Consider the following 26,816-nt stretch of genomic DNA (forward strand, 5'->3'; position numbering starts at 1 on the left):
TTGAGTTTAGGAGCCGAGAGGTTATGTTGCAGCTATACAGGATCCTGGTCAGACCCCACTCGGAGTACTGTGCTCAATTCTGGTCGCTTCACTACAGGAAGAATGTGGAAACCATAGAAAGGGTACAGAGGAGATTTACAAGGATGTTGCCTGGTTTGGGGTTCATGCCTTATGAGAATAGGTTTAGTGAACTCGGGGTCTTTTTTTTGGAGCGACGGAGGATGAGAGGTGACCTGATAGAGGTGTACAAGATGATGAGAGGCATTGATCAGGTGGATAGTCAGAGGATTATTCCCAGGGCTGAAATGGCTAGCACGAGAAGACACAGTTTGAAGGTGCTTGGAAGTAGGTGCAGAGGAGATGTCAGGGATGAGTTTTTTTTTACACAGAATTGTGAGTGCGTTGAATGAGCTGCTGGCGATGGTGGTGGAGGCAGATATAATAGGGTCTTTTAAGAGACTCCTGGATAGGTACATGAAGCTTAGAAAAATAGAGGGCTATGGGTAAGCCTAAGTAATTTCTAAGGTAAGGGCATGTTTGGCACAGCTTTGTGGGCTGAATGGCCTGTATCTTGCTGTAGGTTTTCTAGGTTCTATCTCTTTGTTCCTCTCTGCCACTAAGACTCAAACTGTCCACATGAAGTGACCCTACTATTCTTAGTAATTATTAAATTCCTGCAGAAACCTGTTGCCATTTCCTCATGATAACTCTTCTCCTTGATCCATCAGTTTAGAAATGTTTTGATTTGATGGAGAGAAAAAGCATTTGTCTTGAAAGTGGGGAAATGAGATACATGTGCTTGCAACAATCAGATTGGCCTCCAGCAGTTTGGTCCAAGGAGTCAGAATGAAGAGTGAAACACACGAGTGTGTGAGTGCAGTTGTTCATACTTACCGAACAATCCTCTTTCAATGTTTGCACACATCCAGAATTGTCATTCTGAACACAACAGCCTGACCTCCTCTCCTGATCTCTCGCCTTTTTGATGAGCTTTGAGATCGATTGGTCCTTCCGTAAACAAGGAGAAAACTTTGCTCCAAGGTGGATGAGAGCGTCCTGCAAACAGTGAAAGCACTAAGCAACTGCAAGTCTGTGCACAAAGTCTCTGCATCTCCACCTGATCTCTGAGCAAAGGACTCACCGAACAAGGCCCAATCCAGAAGTTCTCCTGCTGCACATTCTCCACACTCTCATAGGTCCCTTTCTTCCTCAGCACCTGAGAAACAGGACTCATTCAAAACTCTGAGTACCATTCCTTTTACACCTGTCAAGTTTGTTGATGTCCACTTTACAGGGAAGTGTTATTTTGGAGTGACCTTATGAAGGAAGTCAACAGAAAGTAGGAAAGTACAGGCCAGTCTATAACTCCCTAAAACCATAAAAGTAGCTGTTTCTGCTGTGCCATTCTGTCATGGCTGATTTATTATCCCTCTCAACCCCATTTTGTTGCCTTCTCCTCATAACCTTTGACATAACTATTGTCGTGGTGGGAGATTTTAATTTCCCAAATATCGACTGGCATCTCCCTAGAGCAAGGGGTTTAGATGGGGTGGAGTTTGTTACGTGTGTTCAGGAAGGTTTCTTTACACAATATGTAGATAAGCCAACAAGAGGAGAGGCTGTACTTGATCTGGTATTGGGAAATTAACCTGGTCAGGTGTCAGGTCTCTCAGAGGGAGAGCATTTTGGAGAAAGTGATCACAATTCAAGTCAAGTCACTTTTTATTGTCATTTTGACCATAACTGCTGGTACAGTACACAGTAAAAATGAGGCAACGTTTTTCAGGACTATGGTGCTACATGAAACAATACACTGAACTATGTAAAACAACACAAAAAAACTCTACTAGACTACAAACCTACCCAGGACTGCATAAAGTGCACAAAACAGTTCAGGCAGCAGTCTGGTCATGGGAGCCCGAACGTTTCGGTGCCTTTTCCCAGATGCAGGAGGGAGAAGAGTTTGTATGAGGGGTGCGTGGGGTCCTTCATAATGCTGTTTGCTTTGCGGATGCAGCGTGTGGTGTAAATGTCTACAATGGCGGGAAGAGAGACCACGATGATCTTCTCAGCTGACTTCACTATCCGCTGTAGGGTAGCGATTTCCGAACCAGGCAGCGATGCAGCTGCTCAGGATGCCCTGTAGAATGTGATGAGGATGGGGGAGTGGGAGACGAACTCTTCTCAGCCTTCGCAGAGAGTAGAGAGCTGCTGGGCTTTCTTTGCTATGGAGCTGGTGTTGAGGGACCAGGTGTTTCTCTGCCAGGTGAACATCAAGAAATTTGGTGCTATAAGTGATCTCTACTGAGGAGCCATCGATGTTCAGTGGAGAGTGGTCACTCCATGCCCTCCTGAAGTCAACAACCATCTCTTTTGTTTTGTTCACATTCAGAGACAGTTCTATCCCCTTTACCATAGCTTTGGAGAAGGATAGGAAGAGGCAAGTTAGGAAAGTGTTTAATTGGAGTAAGGAAAAATATGAACTTGGAAACATAAAGTGGGAACAGATGTTCTGAATTAAATGGGCGTAAGAAATATGGCAAATGTTCAGGGGATAGTGGTTGGTGCATGGAATGCATTGCCTGAGTCAGTGGTGGAAGTAGATACACCAGCAAAATTTAAGAGACTACTAGACAGGTATATGGAGGAATTTAAGGTGGGGAGATATATTGGAGGCAGGGTGTAAGGGTCGGCACAACATTGTGGGCTGAAGGGCCTGTACTGTGCTGTACTATTCTATTCTTTCTATGATACTTGCGAGGAGTTCTGCATAGGTACATTCCAATGAGACAGGGAATGGATGGTAGGGTACAAGAACCGTGGTGTACAAAGGCTGTTGTAAATCTAGTCAAGAAGAAGAGTTTACAAAAGGTTCAAAAAACTAGGTAATGATAGAGATCTTGATTCTAGAAGATAATGAGGGTAGCAGGAAAGAGTTTAAGAATGAAATTAGGAGAGCCAGAAGGGGCCATGAGAAGGCCTTGGTGGACAGGATTAAGGAAAACCCCAAGGCATTCTACAAGTACATGAAGAGCAAGAGGATAAGACGTGAAAGAATAGGACCAAACACGTGTGATGGTAGAAAAGTGTGTATGGAACTGGAGGAGATAGCAGAGGTACTTAATGAGTACTTTGCTTCAGTATTCACGTTGGAAAAGGATCTTGGCGATTGTAGGGATGACTTATAGCAGACTGAAAAGCTTGAGCATGTAGATATTAAGAAAGAGGATGTGGGGGAGCTTTTGGAAAGCATCAAGTTGGATAAGTCACTTGGATTGGACGAGATGTACCCCAGGCTACTGTGGGAGGTGAGGGAGGAGATTGCTGTGCCTCTGGCAATGATCTTTCTATCATCATTGGGGACTGGAGAGGTCCTGGAGGATTGGAGGGTTGCAGATGTTGTTCCATTATTCAAGAAAGGGAGTAGAGATAGCCCAGGAAATTATAGACCAGTGAGTCTTACTTCAGTGGTTGGTAAGTTGGTGGAGAAGATCCTGAGAGGCAGGACTTATGAACGTTTGGAGAAGCATAATATGATCAGGAATAGTCCGCATGGCTTCATCAAGGGCAGTTCGTGCCTTACGAGCCTGATTGAATTTTTTTAGGATGTGATAAAACCCACTGATGAAGGCAAAGCAGTAAATTTAGTGTATATGGATTTCAGCAAGGCATTTGATAAGGTACCCCATGCTAGACTTATAGAGAAAGTAAGGAAACGTGGGATCCAAGGGGACATTGCTTTGTGGTTCTAGAACTGGCTTGCTCACAGAAAGTAAAGAGTGATTGTAGACAGGTCATATTCTACATGGAGGTCGGTCACCAGTGGTGTGCCTCAGGGATATGTTCTGGGACCCCTGCTCTTCGTGATTTTTAAAAATGACCTGGATGAAGAAATGGAGGGATAGGTTAGTAAATTTGCTGATGACACAGAAGTTGGAGGTGTTGTGGATAGTGTGGAGGGCTGTCAGAGGTTACAGTGGGACATTGATAGGATGCAAAACTGGGCTGAGAAGTGGCAGATGGAGTTCTACATAGATAAGTGTGAGGTGGTTCATTTTGGTAGGTCACATATGATGACAGTATTTTGTATTAATATAAGACTCGTGGCAGTGTGGAGGATCAGAGGGATCTTGGGGTCTGAGTCCATTGGACACTCAAAGCTGCCACGCAGCTTGACTGTCTGATTAAGAAGGCATACGGTGCATTGGCCTTCATTAACCATGGAATTGAGTTTAGGAGCTGAGAGGTAATGTTGCAGCTATATAGGATCACAATAGATGAAACGGCTAGCATGGGAAGGCACATTTTTAAGGTGCTTGGAAGTAGGTACAGAGGAGATGTCAGGGATAAGTTTTTTTTAATGTAGAGAGTAGTGAGTGCATGGAATGGGCTGCCTGCGACGGTGGTGGAGGTGGATACGATAGGGTCTTTTAAGAGACTCCTGGACAGGTACATAGAGCTCAGTAAAAGAGGGCTATGGGTAACCCTAGGTAATTTCTAAAGTAAGGACATGTTCGGCACAGCTTTGTGGGCTGAAGGGCCTGTATTGTGCTGTAGGTTTTCTATGTTTATGTGACATTCTGATTAATCAAGAAACTATCAAACTCTGCTTTAAATTTACTCAAAGACTTGTCCTCCGAGCCATCTGAGGCAATGAATTCTACAAATTCACTACCCTCTGTCTCAGTATAACCTCCAACATGGGAAAATGTTAGAATTTACTAGAGACATTGTAGAAAGCACTTAGAAAAATCAAGGACATTATGCAAAGTCAATGCAGCTTTTCAAAGCAAAGTCGTGTTTGACCAATTTCTTAGAGCTCTTTGGAGAAATAACATGTCACGGATAAAGGAGATCTGCTGGATATTCTGTAGCTGGATTTCAGAAGGGGATTTGATGAGTTACCAATGGCTACTGTAGAAAATACCAGTGTAGGAGAGAACATATTGACACATTTGGAATACCAACGGCTAACATGAAATGGAAAGTGAGAAAGATGCAAGTGAGCAGTAAATATCAACAGGAGCAGTCAGTGGTAGTAAAACACCAGCAGAGGCTGCTGGAAGGGGAACAGTAAACACCAGCAGGCGCAGCTGGAGGGGACTGGTGAACACCAGCAGGTGCATCTGGAGGGGACCGGTGAACACCAGCAGAGATTGCTAGAGAGGAACAGTGAACACCAGCGGAGGCTGCTGGAGGGGAACAGTAAACACTAGCATGAGCATTTGGAGGGATATGATAAACATCAGGAGAAACTGGAGAGGAACGGTAACACCAGCAGGTACTGCTGGAGGGGAGTAGTGAACACCAGCAATGGTTGCTGGAGGGGAATGGTGAACACCAGCAGGGGTTGCTGGAGAGGAGCAGTGAAAACCAGCAGGAGATGACAGAGGGGAACAGTGAACAACAGGAGCAAATGAAAGGGAACCATAAGACCATCAGATAGGAGCAGAATTAGGCCATTTGGCCCATCAAGTCTGCTCCACCATTCAATCATGACTGATGATTATCCCCCCCCCAACCCCAGCCCTGCTCCCCGGCCTCTTAAATATGCCCAAAGTCCTGGCCTCCATAGCTGCCTGTAGTAAAAAAAAACTTCCACTAATTCACCATCCTCTGCCTGCAAATTTACTTTTAAAGTGTTCTGCACAAGGACTTCCAAGTCCCTTTGCATCTCAGATTTTTGGATTTCTTCCCTGTTTAGAACATAGTCTGCACATTTATTTCTGCTACCAAAGTGCATGACCATGCATTTTCCAACATTGTACTTAATTGGTCACTTTCTTGCCTATTCTCTTAATCTGTCCAAGTCCTTCTGCATCCTACCTGTTTCCTGAATACTACCTGCCCCTCCACCAATCTTTGTATCATCTGCAAACTTAGCAACAAAGCCATCTATTCCATCATCTAAATCATTGATATACAGCACAAAAAGAACTGGTCCCAACACCGACTCTTGCAAAACACCACTAGTCACTGGCAGCCAACCAGAAAAGGATCCTTTTATTCCCACTTCCTACCAATCAGCCAATGCTCTAACCATGTTAGTAACTTTCCTGTAATACCATGGGCTCTTAACTTGGTAAGCAGCCTCATGTGTGGCACCTTGTCAAACGCCTTCTGAAAGTCCAAGTATACAATATCTACTGCGTCCCCTTTATCTATCCTACTTGTAACCTCCTCAAAGAATTCTAACAGGTTCGTCAGGCAAGATTTTCCCTTAAGGAAACTCTGTCCTATCTTGTCCCGTGTCACCACATAGTCCATAACTTCATCCTTAACAATTCACTCCAACATCTTCCCATCCACTGAGGTCAGGCTAACTGGTCTATAATTTCCTTTCTGCTGCCTCTCTCCTTTCTTAGAGTGGAGTGACATTTGTAATTTTCCAGTCCTTTGGTACCATTCCAGAATCCAATGATTTTTGAAAGATAATTATTAATGCCTCCACAATCTCTACTGCAACCTCTTTCAGAACCCTAGAGTGCAGTGACTTATGTACCCATAGATCTTTCAGCATACTGAGCATCTTCTCCTTTATAATAGTAACTGCACTCACTTCTCTTCCTTCACACCTTTCAACATCTAGCACACTGCTAGTGTCTTCCACAGTGAAGACTGATGCAAAATACTCATTTAGTTCATCTGCCATCTCCTTGTCCCCTGTTATTATTTCTCTGGCCTCATTTTCTAGTGATACAGTATCCACTCTTATCTTTCTTATATATTTTTTTACATACTCACATTTTTTACATACTTGAAAATGTTTTTAATATCCACTTTGATATTGTTTGCTAGCTTATCTTCATATTTTATCTTTACCCTCCTAATGATTCCTTCAGTTGCTCTCTGTAGGGTCCCAATCATCAGTTTTCCCATGAAGTTTTGTGTTGTCGTATGCCCTTTCTTTTGCTTTTACATTAGCTTTGACTTCCCTTGTCAGCAATGGTTGAACTATCTTGTCATTTAAGTATGTCTTTATTTTTGGAATTCATCTATCCTGCACCTTCCTCATTTTTCCCAGAAATGCCCACCATTTCTGCTCTGCTGTCATCCCTGCCAGCAGCTCCATCCAATTTACTTTGGCCAACTCCTCTCTCATACCACTGTAATTTTCCTCTCTCCACTGAAATACTGCTTCAACAGACTTCTCCCTATCAAATTTCAAGTTGAACTCAATCATATTGTGATCACTGCCTCCTAAGGGTTCTTTTAACTTAAGTCATCTCCAGTTCATTACATAACAGTTCATTACAGTCGATCCCCTAGAAGGCTCAACGACAAACTGCTCTAGTAGGCATTCAACAAACCCTCTCTCTTGTGATCCATTTCCAAACTGATTTTCCCAATTGACCTACATGTTGAAATCTCCCATGACTACAATAACATTGCCCTTTTGACACTCCTTTTCTATTCCCTGTTGTAATCTGTGATCAACATCATAGCTACTGTTGGGAGGCCTGCATGTAACTGCCATCAGGGTCCTTTTACCCCTTGCAAGCTCTTAATTCAATCCACAAGGATTCAACATCTTCCGATCTTATGTCATATCTTTCAACTGATTTGATGCCATTCTTTACCAGCAGAGCTATAGCACCTCCTCTGCCTACCTTCATATCCCTCCGATACAACTTTGGCATTCAGCTCCCAACTACAACCATCCTTCAGCTATGATTCACTGATGGCCACAACATAGCTGACAATTTGTAATAGTTCAACAAGATCATCCACCAGGACCAGACGAGATGTACCCCAGGCTACTGTGAGAAGTGAGGGACAAGATTGCTGAGCCTCTGGCGATAATCTTTTCATTATCAATGGGGATGGGAGACGTTCCAGAGGATCGGAGGGTTGCAGATGTTGTTCCCTTATGCAAGAAAGGGAGTAGAGATTGCCCAGGAAATTATAGACCAGTGAGTCTTACTTCAGTGGTTGGTAAGCTGATGGAGAAGATCCTGACAGGAAGGATTTATGAACATTTGAAGAGGCAAATTAAGATTAGGAACAGTCATCTTGGCTTTGTGAAAGGCAGGTGGTGCCTTATGAGCCTGATAGAATTTTTTGAGGATGTGACTAAACACATTGATGAAGGAAGAGCAGTAGATGTAATGTATATGGATTTCAGCAAGGCACTTGATAAGGTACCCCATGCAAGGCTAATTGAGAAAATAAAGAGGCATGGGATCCAAGGGGGACATTGCTTTGTGGATACAGAACTGGCTTGCCCACAGAAAGTAAGAAGTGACTGTAGATGGGTCATATTCTGCATGGAGGCTGGTGACCAGTGGAGTGCCTCAGGGAACTGTTCTGGGACCATTTCTCTTCATGATTTTTATAAATGACCTGGATGAGGAAGTGGAGGGATGGGTTAGTAACCTTGCTGATGACACAAAGGTTGAGGGTGTTGTGAATCATGTGGAGGGCTGTCAGAGGTTACAGTGGGATATTCAATAGGATGCAAAACTGGGCTGAGAAGTGGAAGATGGAGTTCAACCCAGGTAAGTGTGAGGTGGTTCATTTTGGTAGGTCAAATATAATGGCAGAATATAGTATTAATGGTAAGACTCGTGGAGGATCAGAGGGATCTTGGGGTCCAAGTCCATAGGACACTCAAAGCTGCTGCGCAGGTTGACTGTGTGGTAAAGAAGGCATACAGTGCATTGGCCTTCATCAACTGTGGGATTGAGTTTAAGAGCCAAGAGGTAATGTTGCAGCTATATAGGACCCTGGTCAGACCCCACTTGGAGTACTGTGTTCAATTCTGATCACCTTACTGCAGGAAGGATGTGGAAACTAAAGAAAGGGTGGAGAGAAAATTCACAAGGATGTTGCCTGGATTGGGGTGCATGCCTTATGAGAATAGGTTGTGTGAACTTGGCCTTTTCTCCTTGGAGCAATGGAAAATGAGAGGTGACCTGATAGAGGTGTACAAGATGATGAGAGGCATTGATCATGTGGATAGTCAGAGGCTTTTTCCCAGGGCTGAAATGGCTAACACAAGAAGACACAGTTTTAAGGTGTTTGTAAGTGGATACAGAGGAGATGTCAGGTGCAAGTTTTTTTTACGCAGAGAGTGGTGAGTGCGTGGAATGGGCTGCTGGCAATAGTGTTGGAGGAAGATACAGTAGGGTCTTTTAAGAGACTCCTGGATAGGTACATGGAGCTTAGAAAAATAGAGGGCTATGGGTAACCCTAAGTAATTTCTAAACTAAGTACATGCTCGGCACAGCATTGTGGGCTGAAGGACCTGTATTGTGCTGTAGGTTTTCTTTGTTTCTGTTTCTTATACTCCATGCATTGCGATATAACACTTTGAGTCCTGTATTTGCTACCCTTTTTGATTCTGCATCTCCAATACACTGATACACTCCCTGCTAGCTGCAATTATGTCCTACATTCTGCCTGCTCTTCCTGACAGTCTGACTGCACACTATCTTTGCTTTGTTACCATCCGTCCTATCCTGAGACCCTTTATTCCGGTTCCCATCCCCCTACCAAATTAGCTTAATCCTCCCCAACAGCTCTAACAAACCTGCCCGTGAGAATATTGGATGCCCTCAGGTTCAGGTGCCACTGTCACTTTTGAACAGGTCATACCTCCCCCAGAAGAGATCCCAATGATCCAAGAACCTGAAGCTCTGTCCCAGCTTCTCAGCCATGTATTAATTTACCAAATCAGCCTATTTCTACCCTCATTGGTGCATGGCAAAGGCAACAATACAGAAATTACTACCCGGGGGGGGTTCTGCTTCTTAGCTTTCTGCCTAGCTCTCTAGATTCTCTTTTCAGGACCTTTTTGCTTTTCTTTCCTCTGTCATAGGTACCAATATGTACCAAGACATCTGGCTGCTCACCGTCCCTCTCCAGAATGTTGTGGACATTATCTGAGATGTCCCTGACCCTTGTACTTGGGAAACAACATACCATTCAGGTGTCCCATTCATATCCACCGAATCTCCTTGTCTGTTCCTCTATCGAGTCACCTATCACTACAGCTCCCCTCTTCTCCCTCTTTCTTTTCTGCACCACAGACCCATGCTCAGTGCTAGTAACTTGGTGTCCATGGCATTCCCCTGGGAGGTCATCCCTCACAACAGTGTCCAAAACAATATACTTATTATTCAGGGGAGTGGCCATGGGGTGATCTGCGCTGACTGCCTGTTTGCATTTCCATTCCTCTTGACAGTCACCCAGCTACACCAGTGGGATCTGTGGGAGGTTGATGGTGAACACCAGCCGGGGCTACAGGAGATAAAGGGTGAACACCAGCAGGGCTGGAAGGGTATGGTGAACACCAGCATAACCAACTAGATTGGTACAGTGAACACCAGCAGGTGCTTCTGGAGATAAGTGGGTATGGTGAACACCAGTAGGTGCTGAAGGGAAAGTAAATACCAGCAGAGGCTGCTGGAGATAACTGGTGGACACCAGCAGGAGTTGGTGGAGAGGAGCAGTGAACATCAGCAGGATCAGGTGGGATTTTCTGCTGGAAGTACTGAACATACTTACCAACTGTGTTTTTACACGCTGGGCAAATCCCACTGGTGCGATGCCATAGGTACAGATCGCTAGCACGGTCACCACGATGTGAACAGAGGTGATCCAATAGGTAAAGTACGGCCTGGAAAATAAACAACTGTTAAATGGATAAGGGGCTCCAGCGTCAGGGTTCGGGGGCTACAAACCAGAACAAGGACAGAGGAAAGAAAAGATAGTGAGGCTGAGAGTGGGTGGACTAGAGTGATTGTAGTGCAGGGAACACTTGTGTGGGGGGAGGTGAGGGGAACGTAGTGGAGGGTAAAGGAGGTGAGGGGAGGGATGGAGTGACAGAGAGAGCACTCTTCTGTTCATGTGGAGGTGAAGGGTCAGTGAGGAGTGATCATTTACATACATTGAGCTTTGACTGGGGCCAAAATGGACCGTAAATTTGGAAAGAAGTGGAGAGGACTTCAATCAGGTCCAGTGTCTTTTTCTTTTAAAATCTTTTTATTAATTTTAAGAAAAACATAGATGAAATATGAATACAAAGCATTTGAGAGTACATAATAGTTTAAATAAACAATCAGATATATAATAATCAATATATAAGGCCTCCCAAACTCACAGTATTTATGTAAAGGAGACAAAGAAAAGAAAAAAACCCAAAAAAAAAGAGAAAAAAAAACTAACCAACATGGGCCAATATATAATGTTAAATACATACAGTAGGGCCAATAACTCCGAACCTCCATCCAAATAATTAAGGATAATAAAAGTAAGGTTTAGGAAAAGACAATTTAACTCATATGAAAATGTTGAATAAATGATCTCCAAGTTTCTTCAAATTTAACTGAAGAATCAAAAACCACACTTCTAATTTTTTCTAAACTCAAACAAGAGATGGTTTGAGAAAACCACTGAAATACAGTTGGAGGATTAATTTCTTTCCAATTCAATAAAATAGATCTTCTAGCCATTAATGTAACAAATGCAATCATTCATTGAGATGAAGCGGATTAACGGTTATTATCCATCATTGGTAAACCGAAAATTGCAGTAAAAGGATGCGGTTGAAAATTGATATTTAAAACTCTTGAAATAATACTGAAAATACCTTTCCAATAATTTTGTAAACAAGGACAAGACCAGAACATATGAGTCAATGAAGCAACATCAGAATGACATCTGTCGCAGGTTGAATTAACATGAGAATAAAATTGAGCCAGTTTATCCTTAGACATATGAGCTCTATGTACAACCTTGAATTGTATTAGGGCATGTTTAGCACAAATAGAGGACAAATTTACCAATAATAAAATTTTTTCCCATTGCTCAGTGGATATAGGACAATGCAACTCTTCTTGCCATTCCTTCTTAATTTTTTCTGATACATCTGGCTGTAAATTCATGATCATCTTATAAATGATGGCTACTAAACCATAAGGGTTAAGGGCTAAAATTCTTTCTGTAATGTCCAATGGACATTCTTTCGAAAAAGACTGTAACTCATTATACAAAAAATTTCTAACTTGTAAATATCTAAAAAAATGGGTTTTAGGTAAATTATATTTATTAGATAACTGTTCAAAGGACATAATATTATCATCCAGAAACAGATCACGAAAACATGTTATACCTTTTGTTTTCCATAAAAGAAAAGCTTGATCTATAGATGGCCGAAAAAAATAGTTAGATATTATAGGACATGATAAGATAAATTTATTCAAACCAAAAAATTTACGAAATTGAAACCAAATTCGTAATGTATATCTGACTATGGGATTAATTATCTGTTTATTCAATTTGAATAAAAAAAAAAGGAAGTGAAGATCCTAAGATTGAAATCAGTGAAAAATCTTGCACAGATTTACATTCCAAATATACCCATTCTGGGCAAGCAGCTATAGTCAATTCTTGTGTCCAGAATATTAAATACCGTATATTGACTGCCCAATAGTAAAATCTTAAGTTTGGTAAAGCCAAGCTGCCCTCTTTCTTAGGCTTCTGTAAGTATTTTTTACCCAATCTAGGATTTTTGTTCTGCCACAAGTAAGAAGATATTTTAGAGTCAATAGTATCAAAGAAAGATTTAGGAATAAAAATTGGTAATGCTTGAAATAAATATAAAAATTTAGGTAGTATCATCATCTTAATAGCATTAACTCTACCAACCAATGACAAAGATAGTGGAGACCACCTAATAGCAAGTTGCTTAATTTGATCAATTAAAGGTAAAAAAATTAACCTTAAATAAATCTTTATGTTTTAGTAATTTTAATACCTAAGTAAATAAAATAATCTGTAACAATTTTATATGGTAAATGTTTATAAATTGGAACTTGCATATTTAATGGAAATAGTTCACTCTTGTTAAAATTCAATTTATAACCAAAAAAGTTACTAAATTGAGCAAGCAAAGACGAAATAGCAGGAATAGGTCTTTCAGGGTCAGATATGTATAATAACAAATCATCAGCATATAATGATACTTTATATGTCCTCTCCCCACGGGTAATACCCAAAATATTGGGTGATTCATGAATAGCTATAGCCAAAGGTTCTAAAGCGATGTCAAATAGTAAAGGACTTAAAGGGCAACCTTGCCTTGTACCACGAAATAACTGAAAAAAAGGGGATCTTTGGTTATTGGTAAAAACCGAAGCTAAGGGTTTATGGTATATTAATTTAATCCATGATATAAATTTTGAACTAAAATTAAATTGTTGCATTGTATTAAATAAATATGGCCATTCAACTCTATCAAATGCTTTTTCAGCATCTAAAGAAATGACACATTCTGGTATTTTAGATGAAGAAGTATAAATAATATTAATTAATTTTCTAATGTTAAAAGATGAATAGTGATTTTTAATAAATCCAGTCTGATCTTCAGAAATAATTCGAGGTAATATATTTTCTAATCTAATAGCCAAAATTTTACTAAAAATCTTAAAACCCATATTCAACAAGGATATAGGCCGATAGGATGCGCATTCAGTAGGGTCTTTATCTTTTTTAAGAATTAAAGAAATAGAAGCTTCATAAAAAGATTGTGGTAATTTGCCTATACTTAATGCATCTTTAAAAATTTTACAAAGCCAAGGAGAAAGTTTAGAAGAAAAAGATTTAAAAAATTCTGCGGAAAAACCATCTGGACCAGAAGCTTTACCAGAATTCATTGAAAAAATAGCCTTTTCTATTTCAGACTCCGTAATAGGTGTATCTAAAAGTACGTTATCCTCAACAGTTATTTTTGGAATATTCAATTTCCTTAAAAATTCATTTATTATAGAAGAGTCCTTAGTGAATTCTGATTGATATAAGGAATTATAAAAATCTTGAAAGGCTTTATTTATCTCTCTATGGTCGATCATCAGAGTACCATCTTGTTTACGAATCCTAGTAATCTGTCATTTATCTGAAACAATTTTTAATTGGTTAGCCAATAATTTGCCAGACTTATCTCCATACATACAGAATTGGGTTTTTGATTTAATTAACTGACTTTCAATCGAAGAGGATGATAATAAACTATGCTCCATTTGAAGTTCCAGTCTTTCTTCATAAAGTTCTTTACTAGGAGTCATTGAATAAATCTTATCAATTGCTTTGATTTTATCAACTAATGTTAATATTTTAGAATTAGTTTGTTTCCTAACTCCAGCAGAGTATGAAATAATCTGTCCACAAATATATGCTTTAAAAGTATCCCATAAAATTCCACTAGAGATCTCTGCTGTAGAATTTGTTGAGAAAAACAAATCAATTTGTTGTTTAATAAAATTAACAAAGTCTAAATCCTGCAATAAAATAGAATTAAACCTCCAAAATTTAGCATTGATATATGAATTCGTTATTTTAATAGATAACTTCAGAGGTGCATGATCAGATATGGTAATAGAGTCATATTTACAATCAGTAATGTCTGTAAGTAAATGGTGATCAATGAAAAAGTAATCAATTCTTGAGTAATTATGATAAACATGGGAAAAGTATGAGAACTCTTTGTCATTAGGGTGTAGAAAATGCCAAATTTCACAAATAGCTGAATCAATCATAAAAGAGTTAATAAGAGAAGCCGATTTATTCGGAAGAATTTGGGTGGGCTTGGATCTATCCATCAAAGGGTTTAAACAACAGTTAAAATCCCCACCCATTATCAATCTATATTGATTCAGATTAGGAAAGGATGTAAATAAGCATTTAAAAAATTCAGGACAATCAGTATTTGGAGCATAAACATTAACTAAAACAACTTTTTGATTAAAAAGTAGACCAGTAATAAGCAAAAATCTACCTTGTGAATCTGAAATTGTTTCATGATGTATAAAAGAAGTTGGTGAGTCTATAAAAATGGAAACACCTCTTACTTTGGCTTGCAAATTTGAGTGATACTGTTGGCCCTTCCAAAACCTAAAAAAACGTTGACTATCCACTTTCCTTACATGAGTCTCTTGCACAAAAATAACATTGGCATTCATTCTATGGAATACTTTGAATTTTTTTTCCGTTTGATCGGATGATTTAAACCATTAGTATTCCAAGAAACAAAATTAATAATCCTATCCATATTGACAATATTTATTACATTTAACACATAAGTTTAAAAAAAAGTGAACTCATGAACCCGGAAGAAGGAAGTGAGTTCAAGGAGAAACCGGAAGTCATGGCACTGCAACCATTTTTGTAGTTTCATATAAGCCCATGAAATAAAACTAAGCAAAAAGCAAGCAAAAATAAAAAAAAGAAAAGGAAAAATCCCCCTCCCTCCACCCTCAAAAGCCCCAGAAAAAAGCTAAAAAGAGGCAAGTAGGCAATCTAACACTAAAATTACCCCCATGTCTCAAGATGGCAACTCAGACAAAACAAAATTGAAAAAAATACAAACAACCCAGGTCCAGTGTCTAAGGAGCACTGCTTATCAAGCAATGAGCCCATGTATTGCAGTAAAGATTCAAGCATGGATAAAGCTGGTTGGCAGAAGGCAAAGAGTGGGAAAAAAGGGAACCTTTTCTGGTTGGCTGCCGGAGACTAGTGGTGTTCCACAAGGTTCTGTGTTGGGACCTTATATGTCAATGATTTGGATGATGTAATTGATGGTTTGGAGACAATATGAAGGTAGCTGGAAAGGGCAGGTAGTTTTGAGGGAGTAGAGAGGCTACAAGAGGACTTAGACAAATTAGGAGAATGGGCAAAGAAATGGCAGATGGAATACAGTGTTGGGAAATGTACGGTAATGCACTTTGGTAAAAGAAAGAAAAGGGTAGAGTATTTTCTAAATGGAGAGAAAATACAAAAAAAAAAGAGGTTCAAGGGGACTTGGGATCTCTTGTGCTGGATTCCCTGAAAGTTAGTTTGCAGGTTGACACTGTAATGAGGAAAGCAAATGCAATGTTAGTGTTCATTTCAAGAGGACTAGAATATAAAAACAAGGATGTAATGTTGAGACTTTATAAAGAACTGGTGAGGCGTCACCCAGTGTTGTGAGCAGGTTTGGGCCCCTTATCATAGAAAGGATGTGTTGAAACTGGAGAGGATTCAAAGGAAGTTCTTTAAAATGATTCCATGATTGAATGCCTTGTCATATGAAGAGTGTCTGATGGCTCTGGGCCTGTATTCACTAGAATTCAGAAGAATGAGGGGTGACCATTGAAACCTATTGAATGGTGAAGGACCTTGATAGAGTGGATGTGGAGAGGATGTTTCCTATGGTGGGAGAATCTAAGACTAGAGGGCACAGCCTCAGAATAGAACAGCGCCCTTTTACAATAGAAATGAGGATGAATTTCTTTAGCCAGAGAGGAGCGAATTTGTGGAATTCTTTGCAACAAGCAGCTGTGGAGGCCAAGAGTTACATATATTCAAGGCAGTGGTCAATGGATTCCTGGTTGGTCAGGTATGAAGGGATATAGGGAGAAGGCTGAGAGGAAAATTGGATCAGCCATGAGTACGGTACAACGTACACACCCATGCGTGTGAAGGTGACAGGTCGATGAATAGTGGGGTACAATGTACATACCTGTGAGTGTGCAGATGCTGAAGTTTGTCACGGGTGCTGATACTCAGTGAGCGGCGGTACCTCCGGTTGAGCCACCTTCCCACAATCCCCAGTCCGTACTGACGCTTCTTCCTGTTAAACATAGAGCGTCGAACCTGCGGTGTGATGTGTGTCCCCCGACCATGGGTCTCAGCACTGGTTATGTTAGGCAACCCCTCAGCATATCTGAGAGCAAATCAACAACAGACCTTGGTGTGAAGACTTGCAGGCAGGCGAATATAGCATCACCGCACTGCACACCTTGACAACAGCCACACACCCCGACAACATCCACACATGTACACCTGGGCAATACCCGCACACCTCGACCCCAACAGCTGCATGCCCTGACAATACCCACACACCCCAACAACACCCGCACCTGCACATGCACACCCCAACAACAGCCGCACACTGTGACCATACCTGCACACCCCGACAATACCCGCATAGCCCAACAGCATCCACACTCGCACACCCCGCTCCAATCCCTGTGCACACCACTGTTCACAGGCCTGCAGTCTACTACCACTCTCCGACTTCTCCTACAAAGCCAATGTCTAATACAATTTACTACCTCATCTTGAATGCTGAGCCATTAAACCTTCTTAACCAACCTCTCATGCAGGACCTTGTCAAATGCCTTGCTAAAATCCATGTAGGCAACATCCACTGCTTTGCCTTTATCAACTTTCCTCATATCTTCCTTGAAAAACTAGAAGATTGGTTAGAAATGACCTTTCATGCATGAAACCATGCTGACTATCCTTAATCAGTCCATGTCTATCCAAATGCTCACATATCCAGTCCTTTAGAATATATTTCAATAAATTTCCCACTACTGATATCAGGCTCACCAGCCTATAATTTCTTGGTTTATTTTTAGAACCTTTCTTGAACAGCAAAACAACATTGGCTATCCACCAATCCTCTGGCATCTCACCTGTCACAAGAGATGAACTTAAATATCTCTGCTATAACCCCAGAAATTTCTGCACTTGCCTCCTGCAGAGTCTGAGGGAATACCTTGTCAGACCCTGGGGATTTATTCACCCTAATTTGCCTTAAGACAGCAAACATCTCCTCCTCTGTAATCTGTAAAGAGTTCATGACATTGATGAAAGGTCTCAGCCCGAAACGTTGGCTGTTTATTCTGTAGATGTTGTCTGGCCTGCTGAGTTCCTCCAGTATTTTGTGTGTATAGCTTGGATTTCCAGCATCTGAAGACTTTGTTGTGCTGGTGGTTCCCTAAACCCACTATCTTCACCTTTTATTCTGACAAACACATACAAGCTTTGTACTTGCAAAATTTCACTTTGGAGGCCTCCCACTTTCCAGGTACACCTTTGCCAGAAAACAGCCTGTCTCAATCCACAGTTGCCAGATCCTTTCTGAAACCATCATAATTGGCCTTTATCCAATTTAGAATCTCAACTCATGGACTAGAACTATCTTTTTCTGCATTTACTTTGAAACTAATGACATTGTGATCACTAAATGCAAAGTGTTCCTCTACACAAATGTCTGTCACCTGCCCTGTCTCATTCCCTGACAGCAGATCAAGAATCGCACACTCTCATTGGGACTTCTACGTACTGATTAAGAAAACTTTCCTGAACATTTTTGACAAACTCTGTCCCATCTGTTTTTTCTCACAATACGGGAGTCCCAGTCAATATGTGGAAAGTTAAAATCACCTACTATAACAACATTATGTTTCTTTGCAACAGTCTGTGATCTCTGCAAATTTTTTCCTCTAAATATCCTGGACTGTTGAGTGATCTATAATGTAGCCCCGTTAACATTGTCATAGTCTTTTTTATATAAAAAATATCTTTTATGATGTATGACCTTTCTTTAAATTTTTGATTGCAGAGTGGTATACCTTTATGTGTTATGCTATAACATTTTGATCAATTTTATTACAATATATGAATGTACACAAGTTATGTTGAGATGTATCTATGTGTTGTACTCTGTAAATCTTGTTTTTTTCTTCTGAATAAAAATATTGTAAAAAGAAAGAACATTGTCATATTTTCCTTATTACTTATTCAGTTCCACCTGTGACGACTCACTAAAAGAGACCTGACGTAGATTGGGAGACTGCTTTGCTGAGCACCTATGTTCCAACCACCAGAAAAAGTGGGATCTCTAAGTGGCCACTCATTTTAATTTCACTTCCCAATCCCATTCAGACATGATGTTAATTACCTCCTCCACTGTCACGATGAGGCTACACTCAGGTTGGAGAGCCAACACATTGTATTCCGTCTGGATAGCTTCCAATCTGATGGCATGAACATCAATTTCTCAAACTTCCAGAATACCCCCCTTCAATATTCCCCATTCCCATTTCCCTCTCACATTATCTCCTTACCTGCTCAACACTTCCCTCTGGTGCTCCTTCCCCTTTTCTTTCTTCCATGGCCTTCTCTCCTATCCGACCCCACCCCCCCATCCCTATTCCAGACGCAGAGTGAAACTTCCTCTATCCCATCCCTTCACATACTCCTGGGATAAGACACAGAGAAGTTTCCATAGAACCATAGAACATTACAGCACAGAAACAGGCCTTTTGGCCTTTTTGGCTGTGCCAAACCATTTTTCTGCCTAGTCCCTCTGACCTGCACCTGGGCCATATCCCTCCAAACCCCTCTCATCCATATACCTGTCCACATTTATCTTAAATGTCAAAAATGAGCCTGCATTCACCACTTCATCTGGCAGCTCATTCCACACTCCCACCACTCTCTGCGTGAAGAAGCCCCCCCAATGTTCCCTTTAAACATTTTCCCCTTCACTGTTAACCCATGACCTCTGGTTTTTTTCTCCCCTGGCCTCAGTGGAAAAAGCCTGCTTGCAATCACTCTATCTATACCCATCATAATTTTATACACCTCTATCAAATCACCCCTCATTCTCCTATGCTCCAGGGAATAAAGTCCTAACCTATTCAACCTTTCTCTGTAACTCAGTTTCTCAAATCCTGGCAATATCCTTGTAAACCTTCTCTGTACTCTTTCAACCTTATTAATACTCTTCCTGTAATTCGGTGACCAAAACTGCACACAATACTTCAAATTCGGTCTACCAATGTCTTATACAACCTCACCATTACATTCCAACTCTTATACTCAATACTTTGATTTATAAAGGCTAATGTACCAAAAGCTTTCTTTACAACCCTATCTACTTGTGAAGCCAATTTTAGGGAATTATGTATCTGTATTCTCACATCCCTCTGTTCTACTGCACTCCTCAATGTCCTACCACTTACCTTGTATGTTCTACCTTGGTTTGAACTTCCGAAGTGCAATACCTCACACTTGTCCGCATTAAACTTCATCTGCCAATTTTCAGCCCATTCCTCCAACTGGTCCAAATCCCTCTGCAAGTGCTGAAAACCTTCCTCACTGTCCACTACACCTCCAATCTTTGTATCATCAGCAAATTTGCTGATCCAATTTGCCACATTATCATCCAGATCATTAATATAGATGACAAATAACAATGGACCCAGCACTGATCCCTGTGGCACACCACTACTCACAGGCCTCCACTCAGAGTAGCAATCCTCCACTAGCACTCTCTGGCTTCTTCCATTGAGCCAATGTCTAATCCCATTTACTACCTCTCCATGTATACCTAGCGACTGAATCTTCCAAACTAACCTCCCATGTGGGACCTTGTCAAAGGCCTTACTGAAGTCCATGTATATAACATCCACTGCCTTCCCTTCATCCACTTTCTTTGTAACCTCCTCGAAAACCTCAAATAGATTGGTTAAACATGACCTACCATGCACAAAGCCATGCTGACTTTTTCTAATAAGTCCCTGTCTATCCAAATACTTGTAGATCCTATCTCTTAGTATTCCTTCCAATAATTTACCTACTACCAATGTCAAACTTACTGGCCTATAATTTCCCAGCTTACTTTTTGAGCCTTTTTTAAACAACGGAACTACATGAGCTATCCTCCAATCCTCCGGCACTTGACCTGTGGATATTGACATTTTAAATATATCTGCCAGGGCCGCTGCAATTTCAACACTAGTCTCCTTCTATGTCCTAGACAATACCCTGTCAGGTCTTGGGGATTTATCTACTCTGATTTGCCTCAAGACATCAAGCACATCCTCCTCTTTAATCCGGATAAGTTCCATTACCTCCCTACTTGTTTGCCTTGTTTCCACAGACTCCATGCCAGCTTCCTTAGTAAATACAGATGCAAAAAACCCATTTAAGATCTCTCCCATTTCTTTTGGTTCCATACATAGCCGATCACTCTGATCTTCAAGAGGACCAATTTTATCCCTTACTATCCATTTGCTCTTAACATACCTGTAGAAGCTCTTAGGATTATCCTTCACGCTGACTGTCAAAGCAACCTCATGAATTCTTTTAGCCTTCCTGATCTCTTTCTTAAGTATTTTCTTACTCTTTTTATACTCCTCAAGCATCTTATTTCCTCCCTGTTGCCTATACATGTTATATATCTTCTTTATCAGAGTTCCAATATCCCTCAAGAACCAAGGTTCCTTATTCTTATTCATTTTGCTTTTAACCCATACAAGCTCTGCACTCTCAAAATCTCTCCTTTGAAGGCCTCCCACTTACCAACAATATCCTTGCCAGAGAACAACCTGTCCCAATCTACACTTTTTAGATCCTTTCTCATTTCTTCAAATTTGGCCTTTTTCCAGTTTAGAACCTCAACCCAAGGACCAGATCTAACTTTATCCATCATCAAGTTGAAACTAATGACGTTATGATCACTGGAACCAAAGTGTTCCCCTACACACAATTCCGTCACCTGCCCTAACTCATTTCCTAATAGGAGATCTAATATTGCATCCTCCCTAGTTGGTACCTCTATATATTGATTTAGAAACCTTTCCTGAACACATTTCACAAACTCTAACCCATCTAGACCTTTAACAGTATGGGATTCCCAATCAATGTGTGGAAAATTAAAATCCCCTACAATCAGAACTTTCTGTCCCCTGCAGTTGTCTGTTATCTCTCTGCAGATTTGCTCCTCCAATTCTCACTGACAATTGAATGGTCTATAATACAACCCTATTAATGTGGTCAGACCTTTCCTGTTTCTCAGCTCCACCCATATGGCCTCAGTGGACAAGTCCTCTAATCTGTCCTGCCGAAGCACTGCTGTAATATTTTCCCTGACTAGCAAAGCCATCACCACCCGCCCCCCACCCCCACCCTTCATCCCTCTGCCTCTATCACGTCTGAAACATCGGAACCCTGGAAAATTAAGCTGTCAGTCCTGTCCTTCCTGTAGCCAAGTTTCACTAATGGCTACAATGTCATAATTCCACGTGTCAATCCATGCCCTCAGCTCGTCTGCCTTTCCCACAATACTCCTCGCATTGAAATATACACACCTCAGAAGATTATTACCACCACACACAACCTTACTATTTGAGACTTTGCATGAACTACTAACATTATTTATTTTTACCCCTATTCCACTATTTACTCTAGCACTCTGATTCCCATCCTCCTGCAATTTTAGTTTAAACCCTCCCCAATGACACTAGCAAACCTCCCCGCAAGTATATTGGTCCCCTTGTAGTTCAGGTATAACCCGTCTCTCTTGTACAGGTCCCACTTGCCCCAGAAGAGGTCCCAATGATCTAGAAATCTGAAACCCTGCCCCCTACACCAGTTTCTCAGCCACTTGTTCATCTGCCAGAGCATCCTACTCTTACCCTCACTGGCACGTGGCACAGGCAGCAATCCGGAGATCACTACCCTCGAGGTTCTGTTTTACAACTTCCTACCAAGCTCTCTGTACTCACTCTTCAGGACCTCCTCACTCTTTTTACCTATATCATTGGTACTGATGCGTACCACGACATCTGGCTGATCACCCTCCCACTTAAGAATGCTGTGCATGTGATCAGAGACATCCCTGACTCTGGCACCCAGGAGGCAACAAACCATCCGGGAGTCTCTGTCACAACCACAGAATCTCCTGTCTGCACCCCTGACTATGGAGTCCCCTATCACTACCGCTCTCCTCTTCTTCCTCCCTCCCTTCTGCACTGCAGAACCAGACTCAGTGCCAGAGATCCGGCTGCCGCAGCTTGTCCCAGGTCAGCCATCTCCCCCAACAGTATCTAAATCGGTATACCTGTTTTGGAGGGGAATGGCCACAGAGGAACCCTGCACTACCTGTCCTTTCCTCTTCCCTCGCCTGACGGTAACCCAATTACCTGTGCCCTGTTCCTTAGGTGTAACTACCTCCAGGACGCTACTATCTATAAACTGCTCAGTCTCCCGAATGATCCAGAGGCCATCCAGCTCCTGTTCCAGTTCCCTAACACAGTCTGTTAGGAGCTGCAGCTGGATGCACTTCTTGCAGGTATCGTTGCCAGGGACACCTGAGGTCTCCTTGACTTCCCACATCCTGCAAGAGGAGCATTCCAACATCCTGCCTGGCATATTCTCTAGTCTGAACAAAAAAAAAGAAAAACAGAAACTCACCAGAACCTACCCTTGCCTCTGCCTGCTACTCACTGAAGCCTGATTGAGCCAAAGCCACCCCACTCTGACTCAGTCCACTAGATGATGGCTGCTGTATATGGCAGACTTTCTTTTAAAGCTTGGTGCGCTACATCACGCGCCTGCGCAATTTAGCCTCTTTTCCCCGATCAATTAAAGAAAAATGAGCTTCCCTCCATGATGCTTCAGTCTTCCACTCTCACCCTCTTGCTTTGATTGAAAAGCAAGAGGCTGTATTCAGTTTCCTGAACACTGTCCCACCACACACACTCCTGAGGTCAGTCACAGTATGAAGCCCCTCCCAACAGCATCCCATCACACATTCTTAGGGTCAGGCACAGGAAAGCACCCTCCACACCATCCAATAACACACTCCTGGGGTCAGATGCAGAGTGAATCTCCCTTCACACCATCTCATCAGAGTTGTGCCTTCAGAAACAGAAGAAATCTCTCTCCACAACATCACATCACACACTATCGGAGTCAGACAGAGAGTGAAGCTCCCTTCACACTATCCCATCACACACTCCCGAAATCAGACACAGAGTGATGCTCCCACTATAATGTCCCATCACACACTCACAGTGTCAGACACAGAGGAAAGCTCCTTCCATACTGTCCCATCACATGCTCTTCGGGTCAGACACAGAGGAAAGGTCTCTTGACACTGTCCTATCACACACATCATAGATCAAACACAGAGTGATGCTCCCACTGCAATATCCCATCACACATTCCCAGGGTCAGACACAGAGGAAAGCTCCCTCCACACTATCCCACCACACACTCCCGGGGTGAGACTCAGAGGAAAACTCCCTCCACATGGTCCCATCACACACTCCTGGGATCAGACGGAGATGAATGGACACACACTGGTTGTCTGCCCTTTCTCATTGGGAGACTCAAGACCACAGCAGAGACCCAGTGTTTCCTGTTACCCCAGGAAACGCCACTGTTGGCTCTGCACCTCAGGACTCTGCAGAGATTCCTGTACACCAGGCACCCTCACAGGTGGTACATGTTGGCAACGTACTTTGTCCAAAGCGGCTGCTGTCTTCATGAAGAGATGCGGCTAACACCGGGGAGCGTCAGCAGTGCTGCTTTGCAGAGTCTGCCCAGCTTCTATCAGGACTTTCTGAGAGTCTGGAACATGGTCCTCTGTTCTGGCAGAGGGCAGAGTCCTGGGCCAGCCCTGCCCTACCTCAATGGATGTCGGTGCATCTCAGGTGTGTGGAGCTACTGAACTGGCTCACTTCCACACCGCCGAATCTGCTTATTGGGCCCAAGCCCCGCAATCTTATCCAAGAGCTGAGCCAACACAATTTGAACCGCCTCTCCTCAACACCCATAATCTCATTCAGGGATGCAAGTGGCAGGTACCTGCATAGGCTGCTGCTCCACACCCTCCACTTCCTAGCCCTTGTCCAACGTCCCAACACGCCATGGCAGCATGTCTTTCCTCCTGGAGGTAAGGGGGAGTCCCCAATGGAAATGCCTTTATGAGGGAGTTCTTCCCATGTACCTGGGGGATCTGGGGTGGAGGCTGCTGCATAGAGTGGTGCCCTGTAACAAGTTCCTTAGTTTGTATATAGATCTCCCATCTGCATCTCACTTCTGCGGGCTGGAGGAGACCATGTAACACATGTATATGGAGTGTGCGAGGCTGCAGACCCTTTTTGCGTATCTGAGAGGGATGCTTCTCGCCTTCTGGTTACATTTTAGTCCCACCCTATTTATACAGTCATCCAATAAGGCGGGGGGGGGGGGCTCGAGTGATGAAGATGTCCTTGTCAACTTGCTCCTGGCGCTAGCGAAAACAGCTATCCATGGGTCCTGGAAACAGGTGGTGGAGGGATTTCCCCAGGCAGACTACCTGGCAATGTTTAGGGGGTACACCCGTGCCCGGCTAATCATTGAGAGTGAACATGCACAGCCCATGGTGACCACAGAGGAGTCCTGGGACTGTTAATCCTGTGGGGGATTAGTGCCATCATTGACAGAGATGGAAACATTTTAATTTATTGTCATTTGTCTAGTGGAAGTGTAGTAATTGTTTTAGTCACTGGTTTGTATATATTGTAACACTGAATTTGTAATAAAGATATTTTGTAAAAAAAATGGTCAGACAGAGTGATCCTCTCTCCACACCATCCTATCATACAATAATGGCTATCCATGGGTCCACGGCTGATCCCAAGATTAAATGCAGTATGACACTTGCATAACACACTCTTAGGGTCAGACGCAGAGTGAAGCTCTCTCCATGCCATCCCATCACACAGTCTTGGCATCAGAACAGAGGAAAGTTCCCTCCACACCGTTCCATCACACACCCCTGGAGTCAGACACAGTTGAGATCTCTCAACACCGTCCCATCATGCACTCCCACGGTCAGACACAGAGAAAAGCTCCCTCCACAACATCCCGTCACACACCATCAGAGTCAGAGAGTGAAGCTCCCTTCTCACTGTCCCATCACACACTTCTGGGGTCCGATACAGAGTGATGCTCCTACTGCAATGTCACATCACAGACTCCCAGAGTCAGACACAAAGTAAAGTTCCCTTTATACCATCCCATCAGACAATCCTGGGATCAGACACAGGCAAACTCCCTCCACACTGTCCCATCACATACTCCTATGGTCAGACACAGAGTGAAGCTCCCTCTAGTCTACACCATCCCATCACACACTCCTGGGGTCCGACACAGAGTGACCCTCCCTCCACACTGTCCCATCACACAGTATTGGAGTCAGAAACAGAGGAAAACTCCTTCCACACCATCCTGTCACACACTCCTGCAGTCAGACAAAGTGACCCTCCCTCCACACCATCCCATCACACAGTTTTGGGACAGAGAACAGATGTGATTCTGAAGACTGTGTCTATTCACTTTGGTGCAGAGCCATCAGACACACACTGCTCATCATGACGACCAATCAGTGCCTTACCTGGTTGATGGGAGTGTTGGTGACTGGAACTCCTTCTCACAGTATGCTGAAGGCAGTGGTGAATCAAACACGTCATCTGGGGTCAACGAAATTTCATCTGGATGCCCCACCTGTGATTAGAAACAGAGACATTGTCATCTCCTGGCTGTCCCATTTCCCTCAGCTCCAGCTCAGAGATGACAGAAATTCTTGCCTTTGTAAAGAAGGAATATTCCAGTGGATCAACGCCACCAACTGCTTCTTCTTCCAAGTAACTGGGGTAAGCAAAGCTTCTTCTGACTCTGCTTCTAGAACTCTCTAGCAAAGGTTGTCCCTGCGATAGAAATGAGCACAAGTGATTAAGACTGAGGTTTATGCTTTTGATACAACTCTTCAGGTGTCCTGAATGCAGATTGTAAGGGAGGATTTGGTGTAAGAGAATGAGAGCCTGAGCACCAGAGTGTCAGAGGGTAAAAGTGAGTTTAGTGGTCACTGTTAGGACAGATAAAGTTTTTGGGAAACTAAAAGATCTGAAGGTAGATAAATCACCTGGACCAGGGTTCTGAAAGAGGTGGCTGAAGAGATTGTGGAGGCATTAGTAATTATCTTCCAAGAATCACTAGATTCTGGAATGGTTCCGGAGCACTGGAAAATTGCAAATGTCACTCCACTCTTCAAGAAGGAGTGGAAGGGAGGCAGAAGAAAGGAAACATATACTGTATGCCTATATCTTAGTGGTTGGGAAGATGTTGAAGTCTATTATTAATAGAACCATTGAACATTACAGCACAGAAACAGGCCCTTTTGGCCCTTCTTGGCAGTGTCAAACCATTTT

At 42.4% G+C, this 26,816-nt stretch overlaps 1 protein-coding gene across 1 annotated transcript in view; it reads right to left on the reverse strand.

Annotated features, from left to right (window-relative positions):
* The window catches only part of LOC132380280 (inactive rhomboid protein 2-like), a 97,371-nt gene that overhangs the window by 39,305 nt on the left and 31,250 nt on the right, over positions 1-26,816 (reverse strand). The window contains exons 6-11 of the mRNA XM_059949035.1: positions 26,196-26,315; positions 26,003-26,112; positions 16,499-16,702; positions 10,510-10,621; positions 1,142-1,216; positions 895-1,056 (exon numbers count right to left, since the gene is read on the reverse strand). Of these exons, the coding sequence (XP_059805018.1) occupies positions 895-1,056; positions 1,142-1,216; positions 10,510-10,621; positions 16,499-16,702; positions 26,003-26,112; positions 26,196-26,315 (783 nt within the window). The remainder of the gene's footprint in view (positions 1-894; positions 1,057-1,141; positions 1,217-10,509; positions 10,622-16,498; positions 16,703-26,002; positions 26,113-26,195; positions 26,316-26,816) is intronic.

This window comes from Hypanus sabinus, chromosome 23 (genome assembly GCF_030144855.1).
Source record: "Hypanus sabinus isolate sHypSab1 chromosome 23, sHypSab1.hap1, whole genome shotgun sequence".
NCBI classification, from domain to species: Eukaryota; Metazoa; Chordata; class Chondrichthyes; order Myliobatiformes; family Dasyatidae; genus Hypanus; species Hypanus sabinus.